At 34.5% G+C, this 27,920-nt stretch overlaps 1 protein-coding gene across 5 annotated transcripts in view; it reads right to left on the minus strand.

Annotated features, from left to right (window-relative positions):
• ENPP2 (ectonucleotide pyrophosphatase/phosphodiesterase 2) overlaps positions 1–27,920 on the minus strand; it is a 174,669-nt gene that overhangs the window by 50,283 nt on the left and 96,466 nt on the right. For 3 of the 5 annotated variants that reach the window (XM_074201459.1, XM_074201461.1, XM_074201458.1), the window contains 5 exons: positions 21,566–21,621; positions 13,789–13,854; positions 13,063–13,135; positions 7,889–8,044; positions 5,464–5,572 (listed from right to left, as the gene is read on the minus strand). In XM_074201459.1, the coding sequence (XP_074057560.1) occupies positions 5,464–5,572; positions 7,889–8,044; positions 13,063–13,135; positions 13,789–13,854; positions 21,566–21,621 (460 nt within the window). The remainder of the gene's footprint in view (positions 1–5,463; positions 5,573–7,888; positions 8,045–13,062; positions 13,136–13,788; positions 13,855–21,565; positions 21,622–27,920) is intronic. The other 2 variants (XM_074201462.1, XM_074201463.1) reach the window with 1 other exon arrangement.

Below are 27,920 nucleotides of genomic sequence, written 5' to 3' on the forward strand. Positions count from 1 at the left end.
AAACATATGCTCTGTAATCATTTCCCATTCTCCATGACCTATTCAAGATCACTATTATTATTGTACAGTTATGGCCTATATAACTAAGAGAATCATTTGGAGAAACAGAGTAAGGATAGCTCACCCAAAAAAGTTTCCTCCACAACCACCTAAAAAACATGCCAGACTGAATTCAAATGTGTAAAACCAAGAAAATGTCTTGGTGAGTCATTTTCCAGCACAGGGAAGCTTAATAAAATTCGACCTATAAGTCTGGATTTGGGGCTAATCAGGAGCACAGCATAGGGGCAGAAGAAGCAGTGGTTAGAGAGCATTGCAGTATCTAAGGATGATACAATGAGAGGTGCTGAGTTTGAACACAACGACTGATATTGTACATCAAACATGGGATTTAAGAAAGACATAAAAAATGTAAATATACAGAAGCACTCAAAAGAGATTAATTAAGGTTAAACTGTTTTAATTTTTATATGAGGAAAGTACATGTAACTTCTCAAAACACTAATATTACTAGGGCTCTCAGGGGGAGTCTAGATTTAATAGAGGGCCTAGATGTGATTCTATTAATTGGGATGATCTCAAAATACAAGAATGAACTGGTGAGGGAAAAAATACAGTGGGAAAGGGAGTAGAGAGATGAAGTATAGGGAAAATTATCATTTAAAAATGAAGTATTCAAAGAAGAAATTATACAATGGCTAGGACAATGAGCCAGGAATGGGAAATATTTGAACCTTGTAATCATCTGAACTGGTTCAAAGAAGGAAAAATAAGCATACTCACTGTATTTGGGTATAGGAATGTAACTTATCCAAAAGGAACATAGGAGGATAAAAGGATAAGGAGGAGAATGTGGGGGAGAGCAGATTAAAGTGAACAATAAACAGAAGAAAAATAGATCTTCAAGATGAGACAGGATTTTCCAAAAAGATAAGTATAAGATAGGATAGAGGAAAATCCACAATTACTGATCATAATTATGAGTGTAAATGACTCACCTATAAAATGGAAGAAGATAGTAGAATGGACTAGTAAACAGAATTTAACCAAAGGTTTTTTTAACAAGGTTTTTAGCCTCACAGAGTTAAAATAAGGAGCAAAAGAAAAATGAAATGAAAAAATCAAGGGTGGTAAACATGATCTCACACAAAGCAAAAGTAGACTAAATTTAAAAAGATAAATAGGGAAACTACATTTTGTTTTTTTTAAGTATTATAAACAATAAATTGATGTCAGTACTGAACACAAATGCACCAAATGGCATAGCATCCAAATTTTATTTTAAGTAAGTTATAGAAACAGACTTCAAATCTTTTTATTGATGGACCTCCCTCTCAAACCTTAATAACTAAGCATAAAATAAAGGGGAAAAAAAGAGTAAGGAGATACTAGAGCTTTAGAAATGTTAAATATGATGAATTGTGGAAAAATCCTAAATGAAAGTAGAAAGGAGTATAAATACCGCTTTCATAGCTATATATATTACCTTCACAAAAAATTACCATTTATTAGGACATAAAAACCTTACAAATAAGTTTTTAAAAACAGAAATACAAAATGCATCTTTTTCTGAAAGCAATGCAATAAAATTATATTCAAAAAAGAACATTTGAAAGAAAATTACTTGAAAACCAAATAATAAACCAAATGAAAAATTTTTTAATTAATTTGAAATTAAAGCTGAAGAATGAAAGTCAAAAAACAAATCATAAGAACAATCAAAAATGTCATTAGAGATAACAACAATGCAGCCAAAGCAGAACTTAGTACTTTCTAAATATCAATTTCAATAAAAGAGCAAGATTATCAATAAAGTGGGTATATAACTAAAAAAAAATTTAAAAACCCAATCAATTAACAACTTTCAGTTAAATACCAAAATAAGAATCCTGGAAATGCAAGACGACTAACTAAACTGAAAGAAAAACAATTAAACTGATTACTAACGCTAGGAACTAATTTAAAAAATAAAATAGATATATCACTAATTAATTTGATTTTTAAATTGTAAAGAAGAAAATCGATTTATAAAGAAAGGAAAAAAGGCAAATCCACAGTCAATGAAGAGGAAATAAAAATGATTTATGGTAGATATTTTGCCCAACTGCACACCAATAAAACTTACAATCTAAATGAAATGGATGAATATTTACAAAGAAAATTTTCTGGATAAACAAATCAGGAAATAGAATACCTATGTTGTACAAATTAATTAAACCATAAATAAGGTCTTTAAGGAAAATAAAGCCTAGGTCCAGATGGATTTATTTGGGAATTCTATATAACATTTAAAGAATTCCAATAAAGAATTGGCAGGAGTGGGGGTAGGAAATAAAGAAGTCTTTCCAAATACTTTCTATGACACAAAAATGATGATTATAGCAATATATAATGAATACCATATATTATGACAAATCTTATTTTATATTAGGAATTCAGAACTGGTTCAGTATTAAGAAAACTATAAAGATAACGAAATAAGAAAGCTAACAAAAAATTACAAGATTATTTCAATAAATGTAGAATTTTTTTTACAAAATATAAACCCATTCCTATAAAAATAAATAACAGATACTAGAAAGCAGAGAAATAAAGAGCTTTCCTTAAAATAATAGCTATTATCTAAAACAAAGAGGAAGCATTATTGAAAATCAGTGGTGAAACAAGGATATACATTATCACCATTACTTTTCAAAGTTAAACTAAAAGTTCTAGCTATAGCAATAGACTATAAATAGCTATATATATTTCTAGTTATAGAAATATTATATATTGCTAGCTTTAGCAATATGCTATATCAAAGAAATTAAAAGAATAAACATTGGTAATAAGGAAATATATATATATATATATATAATTTTTTGCAGATGATATGATGCTAGTGAACCCTAGAAAGTCAACTTAAGAAAAAAACTAATTGAAATAACATTTTTTTAAATTGAAGGCTATAAAATAAACCCACACAAATCATCAACATTTCTGTATATTACTAACAAAATCCAGAAGGAAGAGATAACTACAGACAGTACAAAACTGAGGAGTCTACTGTGAGACACACATAGGAATTATTTGAACACAATTACAAAATACTCTTTAACACAAAAAAAAAAATCTAAAGAATTAGAGTGAGAGATAACAAATAGACAGCAGGAGGGGTGCACTCGAACCTGTAATCTATTAAGAAACCTATATTAAAGGATTCGATACAATGGATAGATTTCCCATGGAGGATTTTAAAGAATCACAGACTTTTGAGTAGAAAAGGACCTGAGGTCTATTTCTATTTTCTGATTCTACTATATGACTATCTAATAGTGGTCATGAAGTCTCTGCTTGAAGTTAAACCATGAGGGGGAAACCCATCACCTCCTGAGGCAGCCCATTCCTGTTTTTGTGCAGCTCTGATTATGAGTTTTTCTTAAGATCAATCATTAATCTCTCTTTTTTTGTTATTTCTATCCAATGGCTTTGCACTCTGGAATACTACAGAACAAGCCCAAAATCTTCTACATGAAAGCCCTTCAGAAACAATAGTTACTTTTCCCACTCTCTCCCCTTAGTATTTTCCTCTCCAACTAAACATTTCCTTTTCCTCAAATTGATCCTCATGTGGTATGGACATCCTGGTTGTCTTCTGAATGTTCTCCAGTTTTTCAAAGTCTTCACCAAACTGCAGTGTGCAGAACTAAACATAATAATCCACATGCTATCTAACACATAGTCCAGAGAAAATGTTGTTTCCTTATTCCTAGAAGTCATGAAATCTTAATATATTGTTGTCTTATAAAGAATTTGTGGTCCATTAATATCTCTAAATTATTTTCAGACAAACTGTTGTAAATGTCTGCCCCCTATTTGTATTTAAAAGGCTGTATCTTTGTACTCTAAAAGTTTTTACATGTATCTCTATTGAATTCCATCTTATTACATCTAAATAAAATGCACTAACTTATCAAGACCTTTTTGTCTACTGATTCTGTCATTCAATATATTCATTATCCTTGCCTCTAACATTTGATAAATATGCTATCTATACCTTTATCCGTCACTGATAAAAAAAAATTATACTACTATGCAGGTAACCAGAGTTCATAGACACTTTAGAGACTTAGAGATCTTAGAGGTAAATCTTCTAACTCATTCCTTGAGAAAGGTAGTATGGAATTTTCCATTTTCATCCACTCCATTTCCCTCTAGGATTGAGTTAGAAGAATCACTTTGACTTCTCACTTCCATAGTTTTCTCTGTTACACTAGGATCTTCACAGAATCATAGAATGTCAGAGTTGGACAAAGCATCTAGTTTAACCTGGCTCTGAACATGAATCCCTTTTTTACAACATCCTCAACAAATGATAGTCTAGGCACAATTAAAGAGCTCTCAGATAGCCAATGCCACTTTTGCATTGAATTTTAGACAGTTTTTCTTACATAGAGCTTAAATTTATTTATTCAGTGTTTATCTACTCCTATCTTTTGGGGCCAGGTCAAATACAACTTCCACATGAGGGCCCATTATTGGCAAAGTACCCTCTCACCATCCTATTGCTTTCTCTAAAAATACTTTTTATGCCTACTGCAGAATAGGTTCTGGAACTTCTCTAGTGAAAGCAACTAGCACAATTATATATTACTGTCAATTAGTGAATTATATAACACATTTTCAGAGAGGTGTTGGGATTTTTACAATAATCCTCAGCATATTATAAAGCCAAAGAAAAACTGTTTTAAACTAAAATGGATACAGCATTTGTTTAACACTTATTCTGCTGATCAAAGGAATGACAACACATCATTTCCCCAGAAATGGTTTATGTAAAACCTCAATGTAGTCTAAAATTTCTACCAGTAAAAGAAAAACAACAAACCTGACCAAGACAGAGTTTAGGGATAAAATTAGGAATAAAATAAAACATCATTGAATTAGAAGAAATATAAAACATTTCAAACAGCAAATTGGTAACAATACAATAACTTTGCGTGATTATTTTTATGTATATTACATCAACATATCTTAAAAGATTTTCTTGTGAACCTAGATGACCAGAGAGGGAGATGGGACAGTATAAGATAACAATCAAACAATCAAATTTTGGTACTGATATCCATAAAACATTAAAAGAGCAGAGAAAAATTCTTGAATATAATAGGCTATGCCTCTCTAGAAGTACTTTTTTCAAATGGACAAAAACTGCACAGGATGAGAAAGCACAGAAGAGGAGGTGGGGAAAAATATCAATTGTAATCAGATGAAGTATCCATTTAAACACTGGAGTATGGGAATGGCTTCTTTTCAAAAAATATTTTTCTCTTATTTTAGAATTATATTCTATATTTAAGAGCAATCTATAGAAACTACTCACTCATTAGTTATTGAATATTTCTGGTTTTGCTTTCACAATTGACATTAATTAAGATGCTGTCCTTTTATAATTTTGATTACATAAAGGGGAGAAGACTTTACCATGGTCTCCAACAAAAATGACATTAACACAACGATGTAGTTTCAGTTGTTTCAGTCCATCCATTAATTGTCCCACAGTTTTGTCAATTTCTCTCAGAGGATTTGTCATCTGTAAAAAATGTTGGAAAATAACCAAGTCAGTTCTTATCTTTCTGTTTTCCTTTTCTTATTTATCACTAGTCTCCCTTCTTAGAAAATTCTGGAGGATAACCTTCTGAAGCAAGAGGCAGAGCTTTGGATAATAATTTGCCACTACTTATTATAGAAACTAAAATTAATTGCTTCATGGCAATTTATGTATGTGTGCATGTATAAAAATACACACATGTATGAATTACTAATAAGAGGCATTTTTTGTTTTTGAAGATGTGCTGGCTCTTGTAGCTTTTTTAAAGTATAATTTTGAAAATAAAACTTTTTAAGGATGAACAGAAAAAAACTAAACATTTGAAGCTCCCAAGGAACCATGAGAGATAGGAACCAGGAAAAACAAGATCAACAAAAGAGAAGAGTAAGTTGATTTAAAAAAAAAACACACACTTTTCAGCACCAAGGACAGCACACTGCACATAGTAGGCACTTAACACTTACTGAAGTGAAAGTTTTCCCCATAAAATAGTGTTTACTTTAAGCTTTCAGCACTTATGAATTAGGAATCAATACAATGGTGTCCATACAACTTTCTAAAGATCTTCAATATGATGTTCATGAAAAGAAAAGAAATTCAATAAATACTAATAGTGGAATATTTTCCAAAAATACATAGAATAATCATTTTGACATAAAAATTCTTTCTGTTTTATTTTGAAAATAAAATGTGTCCCTTAAGAGTCATGGTGTTATTGATAAAACGCTGGGCTTAGGAGTCAAGAAGAGTAAACTCTGAATTGGGCACTTAACATTCCAGGTTTCTTTTTACAGATGATTGTAAAATGAAGAGATTAGACTAAATGATTTCTAAGGTCCCTTCTACTTCCAAATCTATGACAGTATGAGCAGTTTTAAACAAAAGTAAATCTTTGTTTTATATGAATTTTTTTGTTCATTCTATTGAAGAAGAAGAAAAAGAAGACTGAAGCGGATTGCTCTGAAGAGTATTTTCAAAGGGGGGAAACCCCCACTCTGATCCTTTAACCCTATTGTTTGCTTTCAAAATTTTAATCTGTATGTACACAGTCTGACTTCCCTCAATTTAAATTGTTAATTAGAATGTTCTTGGACAAGTTCTCAAACATGTATATGATGATATGAATATGATGTTGATATCGCTATTCAAATTTTACCACTTAGCTAAACTTACACACCTTTCAAAAATCACATTACATGTGATTTTCCTTCCAAAAATATGCTTATTTGATATTACCTAAAAGCTACATTCTATTAGTATTTCCTTAGATGAATTAAGACTTCTCCTAATGCAGCAGCACTGGGAAAATTTAATCTCTCAAAATGGAATTTGGTGATTGAAATTCGGTTCCAAAGCAAATCTGACTGAAAGTTTCACCCTGAAGCCTGAGGAAACAATTCCAGATATTCCCACGTGGCTGACTGATAATGTCCTTCTGAGAAAACCCTGCCTGAAATTGTTGTCTAAAGAAAAAGGAACCAAGAATAGAAAGTCTGCCATCATTAGCAGTGAAGTGTTCTTCTTCCCTCCAGAGTGCCAAGAATAAAGACTTAGATAAACAGGACTAAATTTGGACTTTGCTATTTATGATACACTAACTCACAAGAAGTTTGAGATTTCTTGAACAAACAGAAAAAAATGAACCTTTGGGCTTTTTTCAGATGTTCTGACAATGTAGATACTACCCATCAATGAAAGATTACACCAACAATACTCTCTCTTGTTTACTCTCTATTGCTATCTCTATCCTTCAGGTTCTAACCTGAAAGTGTCTTTGGTTACAAAGTTGCCAGATGACTTAAACCAACTATTTTAAGGAGTTTTCTCCTTTTGAGGTCAAGCTATCCTTGGTGTCTTCTTCCTTCCCTCCCTTTTAGAAGGATGTCATTTTTTAAAGATTGAGCAAGTAACAATTTTCTTTGGAAAGAAAGTTTGGAAAGTCCCTTTTGTCAGAGGATCTAAGTTGAGGCAAATTAAGAAATACTTCCACACAAAGCAGTATTTTTCTGAATGTGTTATAGAATTCAGATGCTAAACTATTCTTGGTAGAAGCAAGATGATAATGAGAAGAGGCATGCTTTTCTAACTTGATGGACATTGAAAAAATCCTTCAAGAGAACTTTTCGTGGTATACATCTGAAGCAGGAAGACAGCCTTGTGTGTAACAGACTCTTTGGACTGCAAATTAAATAATACTTTGGGCAGACTCCCCACTACCCTTCGAAAATTCTAAGGTACCAAAAAGACCCTTCACTCTGCCCTTCCTAGTATAAAGCTGTGGAACAATAGTCAACTTACTTTATCCCGACGGGCTTCCGCAGCATAATGGGTCATCCTATGTAATTTTCTTCTTCGTTTCTTTGGAGAAGCAACTGGTCTTTCCTGTCTCCTCTTAGGAGTTAGCTTCCTCTTAGGTCTCTTAGCCGGAGTAAGAGGGGAGCCATAACTACTCTCCTGTACTGGCGGAGAGAGATGTCTGGACTCAGAAGAAGCCTGTCACCCCCCAGGGGCAGAGAGTACAGCTAGCCTTTTGCCTTTTGGTGTCAGCAAATTCTTGACCAGAAAGATAAAGGCTTCTTAGGTGATAAGGAAGTTGGTACAAGGGACAATTTAGGGACCTCTTGCAGAGAGGAACCCCCTAAATTGTTCTTGCTGGCAGGGAGCAGCTTTTGCACTAAATAGCATGAGTATAAAGGGAATCTGTAATTGAAATGAACTTCGGGAGCCTGTCTTATGAATAAACACCCATGTGGGTTTATATTAGGAAAGGAGGCCAACTTTACAGAGGAAATCATAGGGCAACTTAGAGAAAGAATTCCTCAAATGGTTGTAACAATTGGCTGATATATTACAACTATGAAGGGTTCTCGTAGTTTTAGAGAAAGTTTCATCTCTGGATAACTGGTTCATCTGGGTGCTGGGTTTTTGTTGTTGTTGTTGTTGTTTTAGGTTTTTTGTTTGTTTGTTTGTTTGTTTTTGCAAGGCAAATGGGGTTAAGTAGCTTGCCCAAGGCCACCACAGCTAGGGAATTATTAAGTGTCTGAGGTCAGATTTGAACTCAGGTACTCCTGACTCCAGGGCTGGTGCTCTATCCACTGCGCCGCCACCTAGCCGCCCCTGGGTTTTTTAAGTTCCAAAATTTTTCTTTTAAAATTAGGGAAATTCTAAGTGAATAATTTCCAATATGTTCTGGAGAAAATAATCAACAAATTTTTCCTACCAGAAACCACTTGCTTTACAGAGGCATGTAATGTCCATTTCTATATCAAAAGCATTGTGGTACAATGGAAAGAATACTAGACTTAGCAACAGGGGACTTGGATTTTAATCTCACCTTTGCCACCTACTATCAGTATCATCTTGAGCAAATTACTTTGCTTCTCTTGTCTTCAATTTCTTCCTTTACATAAGAGGATTAAACTAAATGACTTCTAAATCTATTCTCCAATAAGCTAAGGGTCACATAGAGTGAGACCCTCTCTATGATCTAATAGGTATCTACTTGGTTTATTGGCAAGTATCAAAATATATATTCCAAGGGTGAAATTAGCCATAGAGGCAAAAAGTTATTTTAGATTTCAAGAAATATTGAGATAAACTCAGTAAGCATATCAGAACCACAGGATAGAAAAATATGTCATTGTTATTTTAACTTCTTTATCTGATCCTTCCAGTTTCTAAGGCTATAAATAAGATTTTTAATATGCTAAAATGTTTCTTTTCAAATTGGGAGAATTCTAGGATAAATATCATGAAGCACTTTTAATTTCGGATGACCCTTAGAGGAAAAATCTACTTAATTTTTTTTTGCCAGAAACTCCCTATTTTGGGGAATTGGGGGCTCAGTAGAGAAGAGTTATGGAAATCTGTTTTTAATCAGTGAGAGAATGATGACAGTTAATTGATCTTTTGAGGTTCCTAATCACTGCAGTAAAGTGGGCATCCTTATTTGTTGATGTTACAAAAGTGAATTTGAAATGCCATTATATTTAACTGTCTAGCTTATTTTTCTGGATTGGACTGGTCACAGAGACATTTGAATGCAAGAGGGAAGAAGGGTAAGAATAATGTTAGTGTATCTAGGGAGGCAGGGAGGCTCTGCCATGCTAATTCATCATTTTCAGGACAAGCAGTTGCAAAAGGAGATTCTATTTGCCACTCATCCCTCTCATGGTTGGAGCTTTTGGAAGGCACAGCCCCACAGACTTTGGTTTTTAAAATGCTTCAAGCTTCAGGCAAATCCCAATGAAAAGAGTAGCAAGGAAGAAAAAGAGTTTATCATTTCATGGTTCCCAAACACATTCAGCAAGAGCTCAATTCTGCCCATCAGACTCCAGGCCATTTGCAAAAGACCTAAACATTCTAAAGACTCCCAAGAGTCATTCCAAGACAGCATGTTAGAGGAGCAGCAAGACTAGGTTTTAGTTGGAACAGGTTTTTGTCCAATGATTACTTTGCATAAGTTTCCTCCTTCAAAAGTTAGAGGGAGAAAAAAGCTAAGATCTCATTAACCAGCCATTCTCTAGCCTGACTTAAGAAGAATTAGCCTAAGGTTATTGAGTAAGGGAGGGCTATTGGCCCAGCTTTTAAAAGTATGCTAGGCCATCTGAGGAGGGTAGTAACTAGTCAGCCAAAGCTCTGCCTCTCGACCTGGAAGGGCAACCTACCAGAGTGTCACTGAGGAAGCACAGAAGGTAAAAGAGAGATGGCAGAAAACCAAAAGCAAGCAAATATCCAAACATTCACCAGTACACTGTGAAACCAGGAGCAAAATCCTATTGGAGGAGTACAAAGTTTGATAGGATAATAATGCATCTTTTTCATGGAAAGTTTGAAGCCTGTAGTCAAACAAAGTATCAACTTGAACTTCAGAAATAAGCAATTTATATTCCAGGGTGTTTTTTTAACCAGACATCACTTCAAATTCATTCTCCATGTCCATTCCTTTATTTTAAAACATAAAATCATACTATACCTCATTAATGATGTTTGTCCTTTGTTCTCCAAAAAAAAAAAAAAAAACCACCATGACATCAGGGAGGTAATGCCACGAAAAGCAAGTGAATTGGATTCTAGGGAGGCGCTGTGCTGTTCTAAGTCACCAACCTTACTTTCTCCTCCAGAGTCATCTGGATCCAGTGGCTAGATATGTCAGAGACACTGGAGATGGTTCTGGATGTGAGGCAATCAGGGTTAAGTGACTTGTTCAAGGTCACCCAGCTAGTATCTCGAGTCTGAGGCCAGATTTAAATTCAAGGTAGAATTCCAGGACTGGTGCTCTAACCATTGTACCACCTAATTGACCTCATAAAAATCCTTCATATCATAAAAATATATTATAAGAAAACATTCATTTGCTATATAATCTTGAGCTCAAAGCATGTATCCAAAAGAAGAGAGATTTTGCTGAGATGTTTTAGTTTCTCATTTCACATGGATAAACTTCTTGTAAAAGTCTTTGCCATCTCCTTCATTTATTGATTATTCATTTATCCCTTAAAATATAGAACTAATAATCCAACAGGAACTATTCTTATCCTGTTAAATATCAGGAGGTCAAATTAGTCTCTTATGCTTGTATATAACAATTTTAGTTATTTTTTATAAAAATGAGAAAGTCACTATTGAGGAAAAAACCTGGACTGGTTGCATTCATAAAGTTTGGATGCCATTTGCTTTGCAACCTTGCATAATTCAATCTGACATTTGGTTTCCCATCTATAAAACGGGGATAATAATATACTCTCCTACCATCAATATGCATTGTTAGTATATACCTGTTCTAAACAATATGAGCTTTATTTTATTCATAACATTCTCATTCTCATGGATATCAGGGAATCCACCAGTCTCCAACAATGAATATTTTCAAAGAGACTGACACCGGAGGTCAAATATTGGATTCTTAGAAAAAGAAAATCTCACAACCCTAAATGAAGAACAGAGTAGAAAACTTATAAATACATAAAAAATGGTTAAATTTTAAAAATCCACAGGGTTTGGAAAATATCTATACTAAAATGCCTATATAAAGTATTATTATACACTTAAGTGTCACCCAAAAATATTTACAGCTTCTTCTTAGCATTTGAAATTACATTGATAGTCCCTGTAAAAGAGGAAATGTACATTCAAAATTCCTAGGTATTAATAAAAGGGGAATGGCACAACCCTCAAATAAATTAATTCTATTTTAAAACTGTTTTTAATTTGAAGTACTTTGTTCCTCTTAAAAAGGAGTTTCAGTTTTGGTTACCCAGCTATAACCATATTTCATCAATGTCCCTCTTCTCTATCCTCTACCCTTCAATCCAAATCAGTTTGTTCCAGTAATTCAACAAGTATGGGAATGCTTTGCACATAACAGGCATTTAACAAATATTTAATGAGTTAAATTGAAAGTTACAGTGTAGTCGAAACCCCAGACTTCACATAAGAACTAGGTTGGAGTTCCACTTTGCCACAAACCAGCCATTTGACCATTGACAAATCAGTGTCTTCATTCATAAAACAAGGTTAATATGTACCCTATCTACCTCACAGGGCTGTGATGAAGATCAAATGAAATTGTGCATGTAAAATGCTTTTTAATTCTAAAGGGATAGGTTCTAAATCTATGATTTCATTGCTTTAGAGAACTCTGCCCATATGCAAGTAAAGCAATTTTTCTGCAATTTATTGAGTGACCTGAGTGAAATGGCTAGGATCATAAAGAAAATGTCAGAGATTGAATATGAACCTAGGGCTTTCTTCCTTCCTCTTAGGCTAGCTCTCCAAAATATTATGACTTCTTCTAATTATGTAATTGTGAAGTATTATTATATTTTTATTTTCAGGCTCAATATTTAAATACTTAAGTCCCTAGAAAGTATTTCTCAAGTGTCCTTTTCATCTTCACTTTCCTTTCCAAGGATTAAAATCACTCATTTTGAAATCATATACATGTTTGTACAGAAGCAACATGGAGTATTGGATAAAATATGAGTTTAGAGCTAAGAAGACTTGAGCACAAATTCCATCTCTGCCACTATCTCTAATAGATGACTTACAGGGGAAAAAAAGTCCCCGTACTGGTAGTTCTCTCACAAGGAAGAAATCAGGGAGCTTTCACATATTTAAATACATATTATACATACATATATATATGCACATATATAATACATGTACATATATAATATATATTATATATCAGGTATTAGAACTAGATTATTCCCCATTTTTTACAATATCAATTTTAAGACTTTTTTTTATTAACACAATTTGAACCAAGTCTCTTTCTGAGAGAGAGAGAGATATCTTAAAAGTCAAGCCAAGTGGTCTAAATTTTTAATTGCTTTTTGGTTATTAACCAACAACATAGATACAGTACTTCTATAAACCTTCATGTTGCTTTGCCTGAGAACTGAATCAGGTATTCCAAAAGGAAAGAGGAGAGAACTCCAGTGACTCTGGCAGATTTCAAATATACTAACCTCAGGGCCAAATGGACCATATTTGTGTCCTGCTGCATCAGGCTGTTCAGAATAGAAGGCGTAGACAGAAGGCCTACAAGAAAGATTGAGTGTCAGAATCTCTCTCTCAACCCCAGACATACCAAATGTCCTCTTGTGACCCAGGAAAATATCCTCTCAAATGAAGTTAATTAACTTCTCAACCACTGTTTCTATTATGGAAAACTCATGGCTTTTTCTTCCATCAGTTACAGGTCCTCCCTACCCTGAAAACACAGTTTAGCAATTAGTCACTCTATAACTTTATTAAGTTATCAGAACACATGTGGGAAGAGCACCAGACAACATCCAAAAGAATATATGGCCCAAGGAAAACTCACATGGATGAGGGAAGCTGTATCATATAAGAATTCTTTATTAAAGTCAAAATTAAGTCTACATTTTTTCAATCCTTAGGTGTTGCTTGTACATTTCCCAAAGCTCCTGATTTATTTAAGCTGGGTTACAATTAAGAGGATAAATAGTTGACATTAATCCATGAAATTAAATGTTCCTTGATAATCAAAGCCCATTCTATCCCTCTTAAGGAACCTGTGACATGGTTAAGACTAAGAACCACACAACATTAATAATACCAAACATTGGCTGGAATCCTAGTCCAATGTTCCATCTAGTTTTTCATGTAATTCAAATCTAAAATGGAAATTTACAAGAAAGAGAGAAAAATGGGGGGATAAAAAAAATTACCTTTCATTATCAGGAAGGGTGAGCCACTGTAGTATTGTTAATATTCTTCTCTCATGAGGGATGACACTAGGGTTCAAAGACATACATAGCACATGTAGTTAATGTTGAATTGTTGAAGAAGAAAAAACTTGAAAGAAGATGAGCTTTTATGCTGCCAATAGACCAAGTTGATCTTATTTGTCACAATCTGTTTTCACTTGGCTTTACTAAAAAATCCTTTCATATTAATGTTTAAATTCATCTTTCCATTTGCTACATGCTACATTGCTCAATTTCTGCCACAGAACACCAAGGTTGGAAAATGTGATTCATGATCAAAGTGAGGAACCTTCTTCATCAATGTGTAGTCTAGGGAGACAATATGTATGTAATAGGAAGCTAGGTGTAAGGAGATCTGGGCAATAGTCTCAGGCCTACCATTAACTGTCTGTGTGTCCTTGGGCAAAGCCCTTGAATTTTCTGGGCCCCAGTTTCCTCATCTCCAAAGTGAAAACATTTGGCTCTGAGATTTTGAAAATGCCTTCAGGAATATTCTCAATTTTATAGGAAAGGTAGCGCTAATTATAACACTGAGGGAAATAGTGTAATTTTCCTCCATATTTTCTACCTTGCTCAAACTTGGATCTTGTATTGCCCCCTATACCTTTGAGACCCTGCAGTAAAATGTAAATTACTAAAGGGCAAGAAATGATTTATTTCTTGTCCATAGATTTCTAGTCCTGGTGCACACAGGCAATAAGTATTTCTTAAGTACCTACTATGTATCATATACTGATCTAAGCCCTGGTAATACAAAGAAAGATAAAAAGACAACTGTCCAGGAGTTCATGGGCAGAGTAGATTAGCTAAATTAAATTTCATGAACATAACAGTATTTTATTCAAAAAGAAAAATAATAAAGGGTCCCAGGTTTCCTTTGTTATCGATTAAGAGCTGGAAACCAGGATATTTCTTTCTGGTTGTTTCATTCCAAAGGGGAAAGCAGCTGTTGGTGTAGACCCATATAAACTGAAAGTTTAGATGAAAAGGAGAAAGGGAAGGAAAGGGGAGGGGAGAGGAGGAGAAGGGAGGAGGAGAAGGGAGAGAAGGGAGGGGAGGAAAGGAAGAAAGGAGGAGAGGAAAGGAGGAAGAGAGAAAGGAGGAAGAAAGAAGGAAGGAGAATGAGAGGAAGGAGGGAAGGAAAGGAAAAAGAAAAAAGAAAAGGAAAAGGAAAGGAAAAAAGGAAGGAAGAAAAGAAAGAAAAAGAGGAAAGAAACAAGAAGGAGGTTTAACTGCATTTGATTCCAAAATCCAATTAATAGAATAGAACACTGGAGTGTGGAGAAAAGGACAGGTTAATGAGACAGAAGACTTGGGTTCTAACTCTAGCTTTGTGATTGACCAGTCTTATGACCTCAGATAAGTCATTTTATTCTCAGGTCTCCTCAGAACCCTTAATTGCTAAATAGATAATATCTAAAGTTTCTTCAGACTCTAAAATTATATGATTCTTGCATTTTAAACAATTTGTGAGAAACCCATATGTGCCCCCAAAATATGATCCTTGATTATTAGAAGCTTAAAATCAAATGTCCAACAAAAAAATAGCCCCAAAGAGTTTTGTTTATCTAAACAGAAGGCTAAGCATACATACATGTATACATATATCATTAAGGGAAAATAAAAGAGACATATTAAAGTATGCATGTATAGGAGAAGGATGGAAAATTCATATGGTAGGGTGACAAAAGATAAAAGAAATAGTGAGAAAAATAGGAAATAAGCTTATACATACATATATATATATATATATATATATATATATGAAAATAAGGCAAAATGATCTTGAGCAGAAATTGAGCAAGAACACATTTTCAAGGTCATTTTGTCTATTTCCCTCATGGCACAGAAGAGGAAAATGAGACCAAGGGAGACATTACGTGACTTTTACAAGATCTCACAAGATTCAAACTCATGTCATTACTGAAGTCATCTCCTTTAGTTAAGGTTCAGAGAGAGAAATCTAAAACTTAAAGAATGAAGTTCAAAAAATATATGTCCAACATAGTATACCTAAAGAAGACTAAATCAACATATCCAAAATATTCAATATGTAATGAGTGACGCTATTCCAAAAGTCTTAGTGCAGCTTAAGCTTACTAAAGTCTTCTATAGTGTTAGGTCACAATAAACTTTAAAAGGCTTAAACTGCACCAAAAATTTTTGGGACACGCTATATATGTGCTGCCATGATGGGAAATAACAGATACAAGCCAGTCATATAGAAAAACTTATTTAAAAGGCAAGAATCATACTAGATTGAGGCAGTGTGATATACTGAATACCAGACTTGGAGTAAGAAAGACCTTATTTTGATTCTTGCCTCTGATACATATCAGCTATATAACCCTGAGTAAGTCACCAACTTTTCCATTCCTATAAGCAACTCTCTAAGACTAGAAGGAAAAGAAAAAGTATTCTACAATGGTAAGGAAAGTTATCATCAGGAACTCCCTACATTATGTATCACAGGTGCAGTAGAAAAAAATAGATTGTACTGCCTGAGAAATGAGAATGAGATACCTACATAGTTAATAGATATCAATTTGTCCTTATAAGGAATTTTGATAATCTCATGGATTTGCAGAATTTTGAGAATCAAATAAGATCATGAATGTGATGGAGTTTTAGAAAATATAAATCACAATAGAAAAGCAAAGTACAATTAAATCAAATTGTACTATATTTCTATTAGGGAGGAACTGAATAAAAATACATAGAATCCAAGAAATGATGGGCTTAACCATGCCTGCATTTATTATAGTATATGTCCAGTTTAATGAAAGAATTTAGAGTTCATAGTAGAGAAGTTCCAGTTGTTAAAGAAATCAAGATGTCATCATTTTATTGATGGCAAGGATTTATCTCAATGGACCAAAAGATCTTAATATTTAGACTCATGACTCATTCTTGTGAGTTGCAAAGAAAGAATACTAATATATATATATAACTCACATTCATTTGGTCCTTAAAAACTTACAAAGCATTTTTCCCATCAACCATATTAGTGAATAGTGCCAGGGTTATATTGTAAACGAGTAGACTTCAGCTCAGTGGCTTGTCATGAGTAATACAGCTAACAAGTATTAGAGCCAGGGCACAAACTGGGCTTGAGTTTCCTTCAACCAAGACTAACGTTCTTTCTACTACATCACGTGTCCTGTCAATAAATGCAAGTGGTCTGTTTGTCCAAGAACTATATCCAAAAGAAGGTAGGTATTTATGGGGAAAACAAATAGTTTCCCCCTTCAAAAGAAACAAAGATCCTGTGAATCACTCACAAATTAGATGAGCTTTGTACACATAGAAAACCATACTAGGATCCATAGCTGCAAGGGATTCAGAGGCTATTTAATCTAACCTCCATCATTTTACAGTTAACGAAAATGAGACCCAGGGAAGTTAACTGACTTGTGTAAAATGACCCAGATAGTGACAGAGGTGGGATTTGAATCTAGGCTCTATAACTCCAGAGGCAGACCTCTTTCCACTACACCACATACCCCAATAAATGGTAACTAACTCTATGTTATGGTTTAAAGGGATGTCCAAGAATCATCCTGGTTCATGATAAGTGACAGGTGATAAGACTTTTCTTCTTTTCATTGCACAATCTAATCTACATCAGTTTAGGAACAAGCATGACCCCCCCCCCCAATCCCAAAGAAGAATAAAGAGGCAAATAGCCCACTGCTTTTATGAAATATTCCATTCAATAAAACAAAACATTAAGCTCAGATATTATGCTAAGTTGAACTTCTGCACTCTAATTCAAAGGGTCCTTTTGTCTTCAAGTAAAAAACTCAATCTTGAGTTAGCTTTTGTAAAAACTCAATCTTGAGTTAGCTTTTATCCACTATAACCTCTTTCTTGAGCAAGGGAGCTGCCTCTTTCTCTTTGGCTAAAGGTCAGACCCTTTGAATATCAGATGAGATCACAGACCCAACAGTTTAGAGAAGTAGAAAATGCTTTACCTGTTCAAGGTATCATTAAGTCAAATTGAGATTCCAAGAAATGATGGAGTTGACCTTACCTTACACACTCAATTGCTTCCGCTCCCTTCTCAATGGACTAAGTAGCTAAACTACTTTCCTCATTATTAGAGCTCCTTTCTGATTAGAAGATACTGATATCTCCAAATTATGGACAGTAATTCATAAACAATATATAATATATGTATATATAATTATTGATACTATTATTAATAACACACATGAGAAAACTGGGGCACCAGTGAAGTGCTTGTTCAAGGTCAGAAAACAAATAGCAGAGCCAGGATTTTTCAACCTGAACTGAGGACTTAGCTAAAACCCCACATTCCATTTCCAAGTTTATTTAATATTCATTTAAAAAATAATGATAAAGCATCTACAATGTGCTAGACATCAGTGTTATAAAGTCAAAAACATAATCATCCTTTCCCTGAAGGAGCATTCATTATACTGGGGGAAATTACATGTGTACAAATAAGTTATTACCAAATGTATATAAAATACTTTCAAAGACATTTCATAGGGAGCAGAAGACTAACAGCTGAGGAGGGGGGCAGGGCAGAGGATACAGAAAGGACTCACTTAAAAGAAAGTACTTGAGTTTAGCCTTAACTCCCCCCTCCCGGGAGGTGGGAATTTCCAATGGTAATAGAGGAGAGCATTCCAGGCATGGGGGGGGGGGGAGGGAGACAAGATTTAATCCTAACTGATGCCTTGAGTAAAATCCCCTTCACTTTTTAGGCAACACATAAACTTTGACATGGTCTTTGTTGCCCCCACCCTGCCAATAAATGACACAAGGAACTCTGAAGAGGTCTCCTAGGCCAATAGGGTACTTTGGAATTTTAGGGCTAGAAAGTGAGATGATACTTATAATGGACAAAACTGAGTCTGTTCCAGTGAGACAGTCTTTGCAGGAATCCACTTAACTTCTTTTGCCTTCATCCTAAACTGGTAGGGAGTACCCTGGACCCTTAAAGGCAGCAGCAAATGGTAGAGAAGGTGGGGACTTCAGGAGCAGAGCCCAGTCTGGAGTTCTTTAGTTGTATGATCCTAGCCAAGTGACATAATGAACTTGGCATCAGTTTCTCATCTGTAAAATTATGGCAAAAGCTGACTTAAATGTTCTCCAAAGTCTATTTCATGTTTTGATTAATCAGGAGAAGTGACTGGTGAAAGATGATTTTTAATAAGAATAAAGCACTGGGTTTGGGGTAAAAAGAACATGAATCGAAATCCTGGCTCTGCTATTTAAGAGTTTTCTGACCTTGAACAAGTACTTAACTTTTCCCCAGTTTTCTCATGTGTTATTAATAATAGTATTAATAAGATTTAATGTGATTAATGATATTTATAATATGATTTTAAAATAAGATTTTATTTGATCCTCACCACAACCCTTAGAAGCAAATGATATTATCATTCCGTTTTTTTTTAAATGAGAATACTGAGAAAGATTAATTGACTTGCTCAGGGTCACATAAACTCAAGTCTTCCTTACTTCAAGGCCAGCATTCAATCTACTATGACATTCAGCTTCTGATTATTGTTGCTGTTCAGTCATTTCAGTCACGTGACCCCATTTGGGGATTTATTGGTAAAGATAATGCCACTCTGAGGCAAACATAGTTAAGTGACTTGTCCAGGGTGAAAATGATTCTACTTCAAGTACTCTATTTACTGCACCAACTAGCTACCATTTCTCTCATTAGCACCCTAACTGGAAACTTGTGAGACAACTAAGAAAACAAATGTAAATTAGAAGCATGATGATGATTTGATCTAAATAACTTATGATTTATATTCATATGAAAAGTCACAATCATCTGTGTGATGTTGACTGAAGAAGAAGCTAATTTCACAGCATGTATATCCAAGCTTGTTGAATGAATGAATGAATGAATGAATGAATGATGAACAGCAGACAACTTCCTGACACAGAAGATTAAAATAAGTTATAGAGGAAAAGAAACTCCCTCTCTCCCTATAGAAAACTCTTGAAATATGGTTTTAGTACTGCCTAGAGGTAAGGGATCAATCTTGAGATTCCTTCCAAACAGTTGAGTGACTTGCCCAATAACATATAGTTAATAATTCTCTGAGGTAGAATTTGAACTCAAGTTTACCAGATTTAAGGTCAGCACTCTAACATCACTCTGCTTAATAAAGTTTGTTGAATTTTTATTTTAATTTGGGAGAACCCCATCTCTAAACTGAACTGCATTCTTTTGATTAAGAAAAAATTTCTAAGAATTCTCAGCATATAGAATGGAAAAATAATTTGGAAAGTGAGAGACAAAATCATAGGCATCTTTTAAACACAACAGCCACCTTTTTAAAAGGTGCCAGAAAAAGGATAGAGAATATTAAGTTTCAAAACACAAACACTGTGCCTTTTCAACTAACCTTTGCACATTTTCTGCTCGTAGGGAGAAGAGAGACTCTCTGTATTAATTAGAATACTAGCATCACTCCACTTTGCCAGGCAAATGGATGGGATAGAGAAATAAGGGTCTCTTATAAGGATTCATTACAGCCAAAGGTTGAAAAATATATAGTTCATAAGATTAAATTGGTAGATCAATATGCAGTTAAGTTAAGTAGTGTCATTTCAAATATATCCACACTCATTCTTATACTCAGAAACACTTTATTGGGAGAAACTTTTAGAGGGAACTTCTCTCTTAGATTTAAATCACCAAACCCAATTTCAATTTCATTCTTCAAAACTTAAAAACCAACTTTTATTCCTTCAGTTAGAGAATATAGGTGGTGCCACTCTGAATTAACTTGAATTTGTGATTGCTTTCAGCACACTACTACTTAGAATAGGCAGGTTTTTTGTTAAGGCATAAACTGCAAAGGTGGTTTATTTAAAAAAAAAAAACGTGGAAAGAACATTTCAGTGGGAACAAAATCCCAATGAAAGCTGAAACAGATTCCTTTTCTTACTGAAGGAACTTTTTTTAAAAATCAACATGTTGACACTTTTATTAGGCATGTTTCATCTTAGCATCGTTTCATAAACATTAACTACTAATCCTCCTCCAACACCTCTGTGGGGAAGGGACTTAGCTTCATTCTCTCATTAAGGAAACCCAACTTGAGTGCAGCGGACAAAATGGGGCTGGAACAAAGGTCTTCCTGGTCTCCTCTCTTGCCTTCCCCACCACCAGACCACTCACTACATTGAATTCCCAGCAGCCCGATACCACACAAACATTTTGAAGTCACAGACTAAAATAAATAAATCATGTTGTAATATATTTATAGAAAATGATAATGCAAACCACAGTAAAAAATAGAGAGGAAGAGAAATATACATTCCCTAGGTGGGAAATTATTAAAACTCTTTAAACAGTGGGAAAAAAAAAGCTTTGAAAATAATATGTGGAAGAAGAAAGATTTCTCCTTACTTGTAACTTACTTTACCTTTAAAAAATGAATGAAATGAATAAATGAAAGAAACCCTTAAATAACTCTCTGATGGTTTATTGGAAGCTCATGAATGAAATGCTTCTGATGCTTTTTACATTATCCAAAAGGAACATCACAGTGCAGAATTGAATTGCAGAGCTTATGAGAATCCAGTAAGTTATTTAGATAAAGAACTTTGTATATCATAACAGGCTACATGAATTTTAGCTATTATTATTATTGTTATTGTTACTATCATTGTTATTATTACCAAGAATCTGAATTCAGAATTTAATTCTTCAGTTAGCCACAAAATAAAGGTCACTTACACAGACCAGAAGAATGTCCCAGCTTTTACTCCTTGCTTGGTGGCTGTAATCCATATCTAATGAGAAAAATGTAAGAAGCTTATATATAACACATTCTGACTTTTGGCCCCTAAAGGAAAAACAGGCATTAAGATGCAATGTGTCATGACCTTGGGCAAGTCACTTAACTCAATTACCCTGTAAAAACCAAAAAAAAAAAAAGAAAGATGTAATGTGTCATCCCTCTTACATTCCCCCCCCAATATAATACCCCCTCCATAAATTTCACATCAATTTTCGTTCATTGTAAATGAATTCTGAATACATTTCTATAAATATTATTAGCATACTTTTTGCTGAAGCTTTCATATAATGATTACATTGGAGTATCATTTATTTTTGTCTGTTAGAATATAAGCACCATGACAGTAATGTCTGTGTCATATCTGGTTTTGTATCCATAATTCCCAGCACAATACCCTATATGTTGCTGCTGATATTATTGTTCAATCATTTCAGTCATGTCCAATTATTCATAACCCCATTTGGGGTTTTCTTGGCAAAGATACTGGAGTGGTTTGCCATTTCTTTCTCCAGCCCATTGCAGGTGAGGAAACTGAGGTCAATAGGATTAAGTCCAGGGTCATACAACTATTAAATATTTGAGAATGGATTTGGACTCAATTTTTCTGACTCCATTGGTGCTTTAACCACTTCAGCACCTAGCTGGCCAAACATTTATTAAGGGCTTACTGTGTGTTAATCCATGTGCTAAATTAATGATCACAGTTTAGAGCTGGCAGGAACCTTAGAGATCATCTAGTTCAACCCACTTTTTTTTTTTTAACAGAGGAGGAACCTGAAGCCTAGAGAGAGGAAGCGGCTGACTTAGCCAAGGTCATATTATATAGTAAGTGAAAGAGTCAGGATTCCAAAGCAGGTGGTCTAATCCAAATCTAAACCTATTTCCACATTTCAGTACCTACAGTTTTCAATCAATTACCCCCACTGCACTGTAAGCTCCTTAGCAGCAGTGTTTGTTTCCCTAATTATGCATATCCCCAACATCTTGCACAATGTCTGATACCTTAATAAATATTAATAAGCAATGGAGAAGGAAATGGCAAACCACTCCAAGATTTTGTCAAAAATAAAAAATAAAAATGGCATCTTGGAGAACCAGACAAGACTGAAAATCAACTGAACAACAATAACCATTCCACAGCCAGAAGGAAGATTAACTCCATTAAACAGGTAAGAAAACTGAGTTCAGCTGGTTACAGAGCTTGTCCAAGATCACATAAGAATTTATTAAGTACTGACTAGATACCCAACAGTGTCAGGTATTACAATAGAAAATATGCCTGTTAAAGAATATAAATATGAAATATAATATTAACTGTTCTTGAAATTATAGAATCTAAAGGAGAATGCAGAAGCCATGGAAAGGAAACAATTCCAGAGCAATTACCCTAGTTAGCTATATGCAGGTCTTCCCAAACCTTGTTTTTAAAGCCCCTAAAGCCTTTAAAATGCACTAAGACTTTTGGGACTTCCTGTATATCAGTAGGTTAGAGAAGAGTGTTCCATAGAGAGCTGAAATTGTTGATAAAGTTCACTTCCAAGAAGTTAAGTTTGAGTTGGGACTTGAAGAGAGTAGGACTTAGGTAACAGGAAGGTGGGAAAATATTCGGGGTGGGGGATGAATAAGAGCAGGAACAAAGTGACAGAGGGAAAAAGAAAGAGAAGGAAAAGAAGAGGGAAATGGAAGGAGGGGAAAGGGGAGGAGAAGGAAGAGGAAAAAGAGGAGGTGGGGAAGAAAAGAAGGATGAGAAGAAGAAAGAGGAGAAGGAGGAAAAAAAGGTAATATTTATATAGTGTTTTCAAGACTATATGCTATATGCTAAGCCACACAGGGACAGTGAGAAGGCTCTCTTTCTCGGCTACTAACCTCTTGAATACTAAAGTCTTTTCTCCCACCCCATCCTTCATGATTTCTCTATAATTCAGACACTCTTGGCCACATGGCTCCTGGATATTTCCTCAGTTTCTCTGATATTCTTTCCTGGTTCTACAGCTACCTTTCTGACTCTCCCTTCTCAGGTTCCTTTGTAGAATTATCATTTCTCTCCAGGAGTAACAGGTTATTATGGGATTGCAGGATTTGAGAGGTAGAAGAAAACTCTGAGTCCATTTATTTGATTCAAACATGAAGGAATCCCCAGTAAAACAAATCAAATAATTGGTTGTCTAACCTTTGCCTAAAGATCTCCAAGGACAGGGATCTCACTATCTGTCCTCAATACAGTTCATTCCAGCTCTAATAGTTAGAAAGTTTTCCTTTAGTAACAAGTTTAAAATCAGCTCCTCTACAACCTCCCAAGTTCATTCAGTTTTACTGAGAGGACATATTCACAAATATAAAAGGGAGTTGATGAAGATGGTCTGCTGGGTAACCAAATGGAATTGGGTGCACTTCACTGGGGCATCAATGAAAATGGAACATTCTCCCAAACCAATAAAGTCTGGTGGATTTTTATAAGGTTCTTATCTATGTATTAGGGTGAGGAAGCTAAAAAGGTAAACCTGAGGCCTGGGGTTGATTCTTGCAAGATAGATTAAGGAAAGTCTCCTGGATAAATTGACAGCTTGCTTAAATCCAAACTACCCCCTGCAAGTAGGCTTTAGACTCTTACTTCTGGTCTTAAGAGACAGTGTAACTCAAAGACTATTTTTTTTTGTTTGTGTGTTTCTCCAGGCCATCATCATTTAGCAAGTTGGAGAAACTACTATATTCCCTGCACAAATTTACATATCTTTATGTTCAACCCTATACTCTCTTCTGAGGTTCATTTACACATCATAGTTTCCTATTGGATATTTATATTGTATTGTCCCATTAGTTCCTCCAACTCAACCTGTTTAAAACAGTCAGAACATATATAGTGTATATTTATATATATATACATATATATAATTTTATTAACTTATTTTATTTGCTTTTATAAGCACCTAACATGTGCTAGGCACCATGCAGAATATCTTCACAAATATGATCTCATTTGACTTATATATAATCTAGAATCTAAATATATCTAATCAGTTGTCAAGTCCTGTCAATTCTACCTCTACTACATTGCCTTCATCCATTCCCTTCTCTCTACCCAGATAGCTACCACTTATAGTCAGTCACCTTTCCAATTCTTTTTCTACAGATCTGTCAGAATACTCTTACTAAAATGAAAGTGTGACTTTTCTAAAATAGAGCTCAAGAAGTTTCATTGACTCCCTTGTACCCGCTTTGGATAAAAATATAAGCTCCTCTCTCTGACATAAAAATATGATTCCAGTCTACCTTGACAAAATTATTTCACATTACTTGGCTTCATGGAATCCCTGAAGCAAATTCAAGTCAAATATTCCTCAATTCAACTATCATCTCTCAACAGTGGAATATGCTTGGTTTTCACCTCCATCTCTTAGGACGCTCAGTTTCTTTCAAGGTTTATCCAGATACTAACTCCTACAGGAAACTCTTCTTGACCCCCATTGTCACCTGTCACCAGTGCTTTCTCCCTTTTCCAATTATCTTATGTTTGCTCATTAATTTATAATCTTAACCCTCAAAAGACTGTAAAGCAGGACCAATATTTTGAGAGCTTTTGTCTTTGGATCCCTAATGCTCAGCACATGTAGGAAGTGCCTAAGAAATATATGCTAGATTAAAGGGCATTCCAAATGAAGGACACGTATCAAATATTAGGAAATAGATGTATAATTAGAATGGAACAAGATTATGGGAAACCTTAAAAACCATGGAAAAGTGGATATGCCTAATGAAACATGCAGCTCACAATCCAAGATGATATAAGCTTAGGTACTTTTATGCAGTTGTTCAGATCTATTCTTTGGTTCCATTTTAAAGATGAGAAGATAGAGTCAGAAAGTTCAATTGATTTGTCCAAGGTCACAAAATTAATAAGTGCTACTTGTATCTTATCTTCCCTTCCCCACAGGTTTAGATGACCAGAATTTATGATTTATAGATGCCCAAAGTCTTCCCAATATTTTCAAGTTAAAAAAATTCATCCTCCAAAATGAATGCTACTTTATCTTTTCCTAGGTCTGTTTTAATTTTCCTGATTGTCACTTATCTAGTATTTCAAATAAACTTGATTTTTAGTTTCTCTCATTGAAATTTCCAAGGTAACTAAGTATGTTTAGGGGCATCTAGATACCTTCGCAAAATCTACAAACTGGGGGCAGATAGGTGGCACAGTGGATAGAGCACCGGGCCTGGAGTCAGGAGTATCTGAGTTCAAATCCGACCTCAAACACTTAATAATTACCTAGCCGTGTGGCCCTGGGCAAGCCACTTAACCCCATTGCCTTGCAAAAAAGACAAAGAAAAGAAAATCTACAAACTGTCTCCATAGAGTTGTCATTTAAGTTTTCTACTTTCAACAAAAGAGAACAAAGTTGACATGTTTGATTATAACTAGCCACTAGAAATTTATTTTTTTCTCTTTTTTCTCTTTACTTATTTATTTACTTTATTTTACTTTCAATTCAGGAAACAAATTAAGCATTTTCATAACAGTACAACAAAAAAGATGAGTATGCAAAAAATGAAACTGCAAATTAGATTTTAAACAGTTAAATTAAAACCTTCAATTTAGACTTGCTCAATTATAAATTACTCCATTATCCCTGGATGGGCATAAAGTAGCCATTTGAAAATCATTGCTAACCAACTCACAAATATTAATCTTCTAAAAAGAAAGAAAAAAAATACCCAGCTTAACTCTGGACTCAATGCACATTGGAGAAACTTTATTTACTATTTAACTATCTCTCATCCTATTTATTACACCTCTTCTTCCTTCTCACAAAGCAAGTCCAACTTCCACAGGGAGCTAACTTTGAATTACCACTTTCAAGATCCCAAATTAATAAACTCAGAACACATTAATTGTGTGTATGTGCGTATATATTTTTGCATACACAAAATGCATTTATCCAGAAATATGTGTATGCATATATTTGTATGCTCATATACAGGCATGTGCATATATAGATAGATAGATGTATTTATAAATAAAAAATGTTTGTAGATATACATACATATATCTTTCGAATTATTGTGGAAAGGTGAGAGGAGGACTTTTTAAAATTCAGGTCCTTACCCAATTTAAATGTCATGTCTCTATGGATTACAATTTAAATTATCACTGAACATGATTTCTGTAGCATATATCAAGAGAAGGGAAAACACATACACAGAGACATACCCTTACACACCCTTCCAACCTTCTTATTCAAAGTGTGTTCCAGTTTCTCTGGAAAGCCTCCCCAATATTTGTTACATTCTAAAAGAGAATCAGAGAAAGAGGACCTCAGGCCAAGGGTAACATCCAGTAATGTCCTCTACTTGGGATCCTGTGGGAGGGCTAAGCAAATACTCCCCTAGTTAACTGACCAAAGACTGAATTTCATGCTAGTAGCCAAGGTACTATATGAACTAAGTTAGAGAGAGGAAAGGCAGAACTCAGACAAGAAGGAAATTCCTCATCCTCAAGACTGAGCATATATAGATAAATATACAGATACATACATAGCCATAGTCCAACATGTTCTGTGCATATGTGGTATGTAGAGACATACATATGTAAAATATAAAATAGAGAAGTATGAATATATGTATATTTAAACAAAATACAGAGATAGTGGAAGCATATTTATGTGCATATACATAAGATTTTTTTAAATCATACTTTTCCAGTGATAGATTGGCAATGTTCAGAGGAGCTTAACACTGCTTCATCTACAGTGATCCTCTTTCTGTTCACAACTTACAAGAACAACTACTAAGTTACAGATTGAAGTCTGTGCTGCTGAAAAGGAATACCTAGCACATAATAAATACACATCCTTGAATTTTATGTATATAAACACACAGTAAATAAATATTCATTATTTCATAACAATATTCAAAATATTCAACATTTTTTATCATTAGTGACTTCACTAAATTCTAAGAATACCAAGAAACCACACTAAAAAAGTACCTTCTGGGGCAGCTAGGTGGCACAGTGGATAGAGCACTGGCCCGGGATTCAGTTCAAATGTGACTTCAGATATTTAATAATTACCTAGCTATGTGACCTTGGGCAAGTCACTTAACCCCATCTGCCTTGCAAAAAAACAAAAAGCAAAAGAAGCAAAAAAAAATAACAAATTTGGGGCAGCTAGGTGGTGCAGTGGATAGAGCACTGACCCTGGAGTCATGAGGACCTGAATTCAAATCCAGCCTCAGACACTTAATAATTACCTAGCTCTGAGACCTTGGGCAAGTCACTTAACCCCATTGCCTTAA

The sequence above is a fragment of the Macrotis lagotis genome, chromosome X, assembly GCF_037893015.1.
Source record: "Macrotis lagotis isolate mMagLag1 chromosome X, bilby.v1.9.chrom.fasta, whole genome shotgun sequence".
Taxonomy (NCBI): domain Eukaryota; kingdom Metazoa; phylum Chordata; class Mammalia; order Peramelemorphia; family Peramelidae; genus Macrotis; species Macrotis lagotis.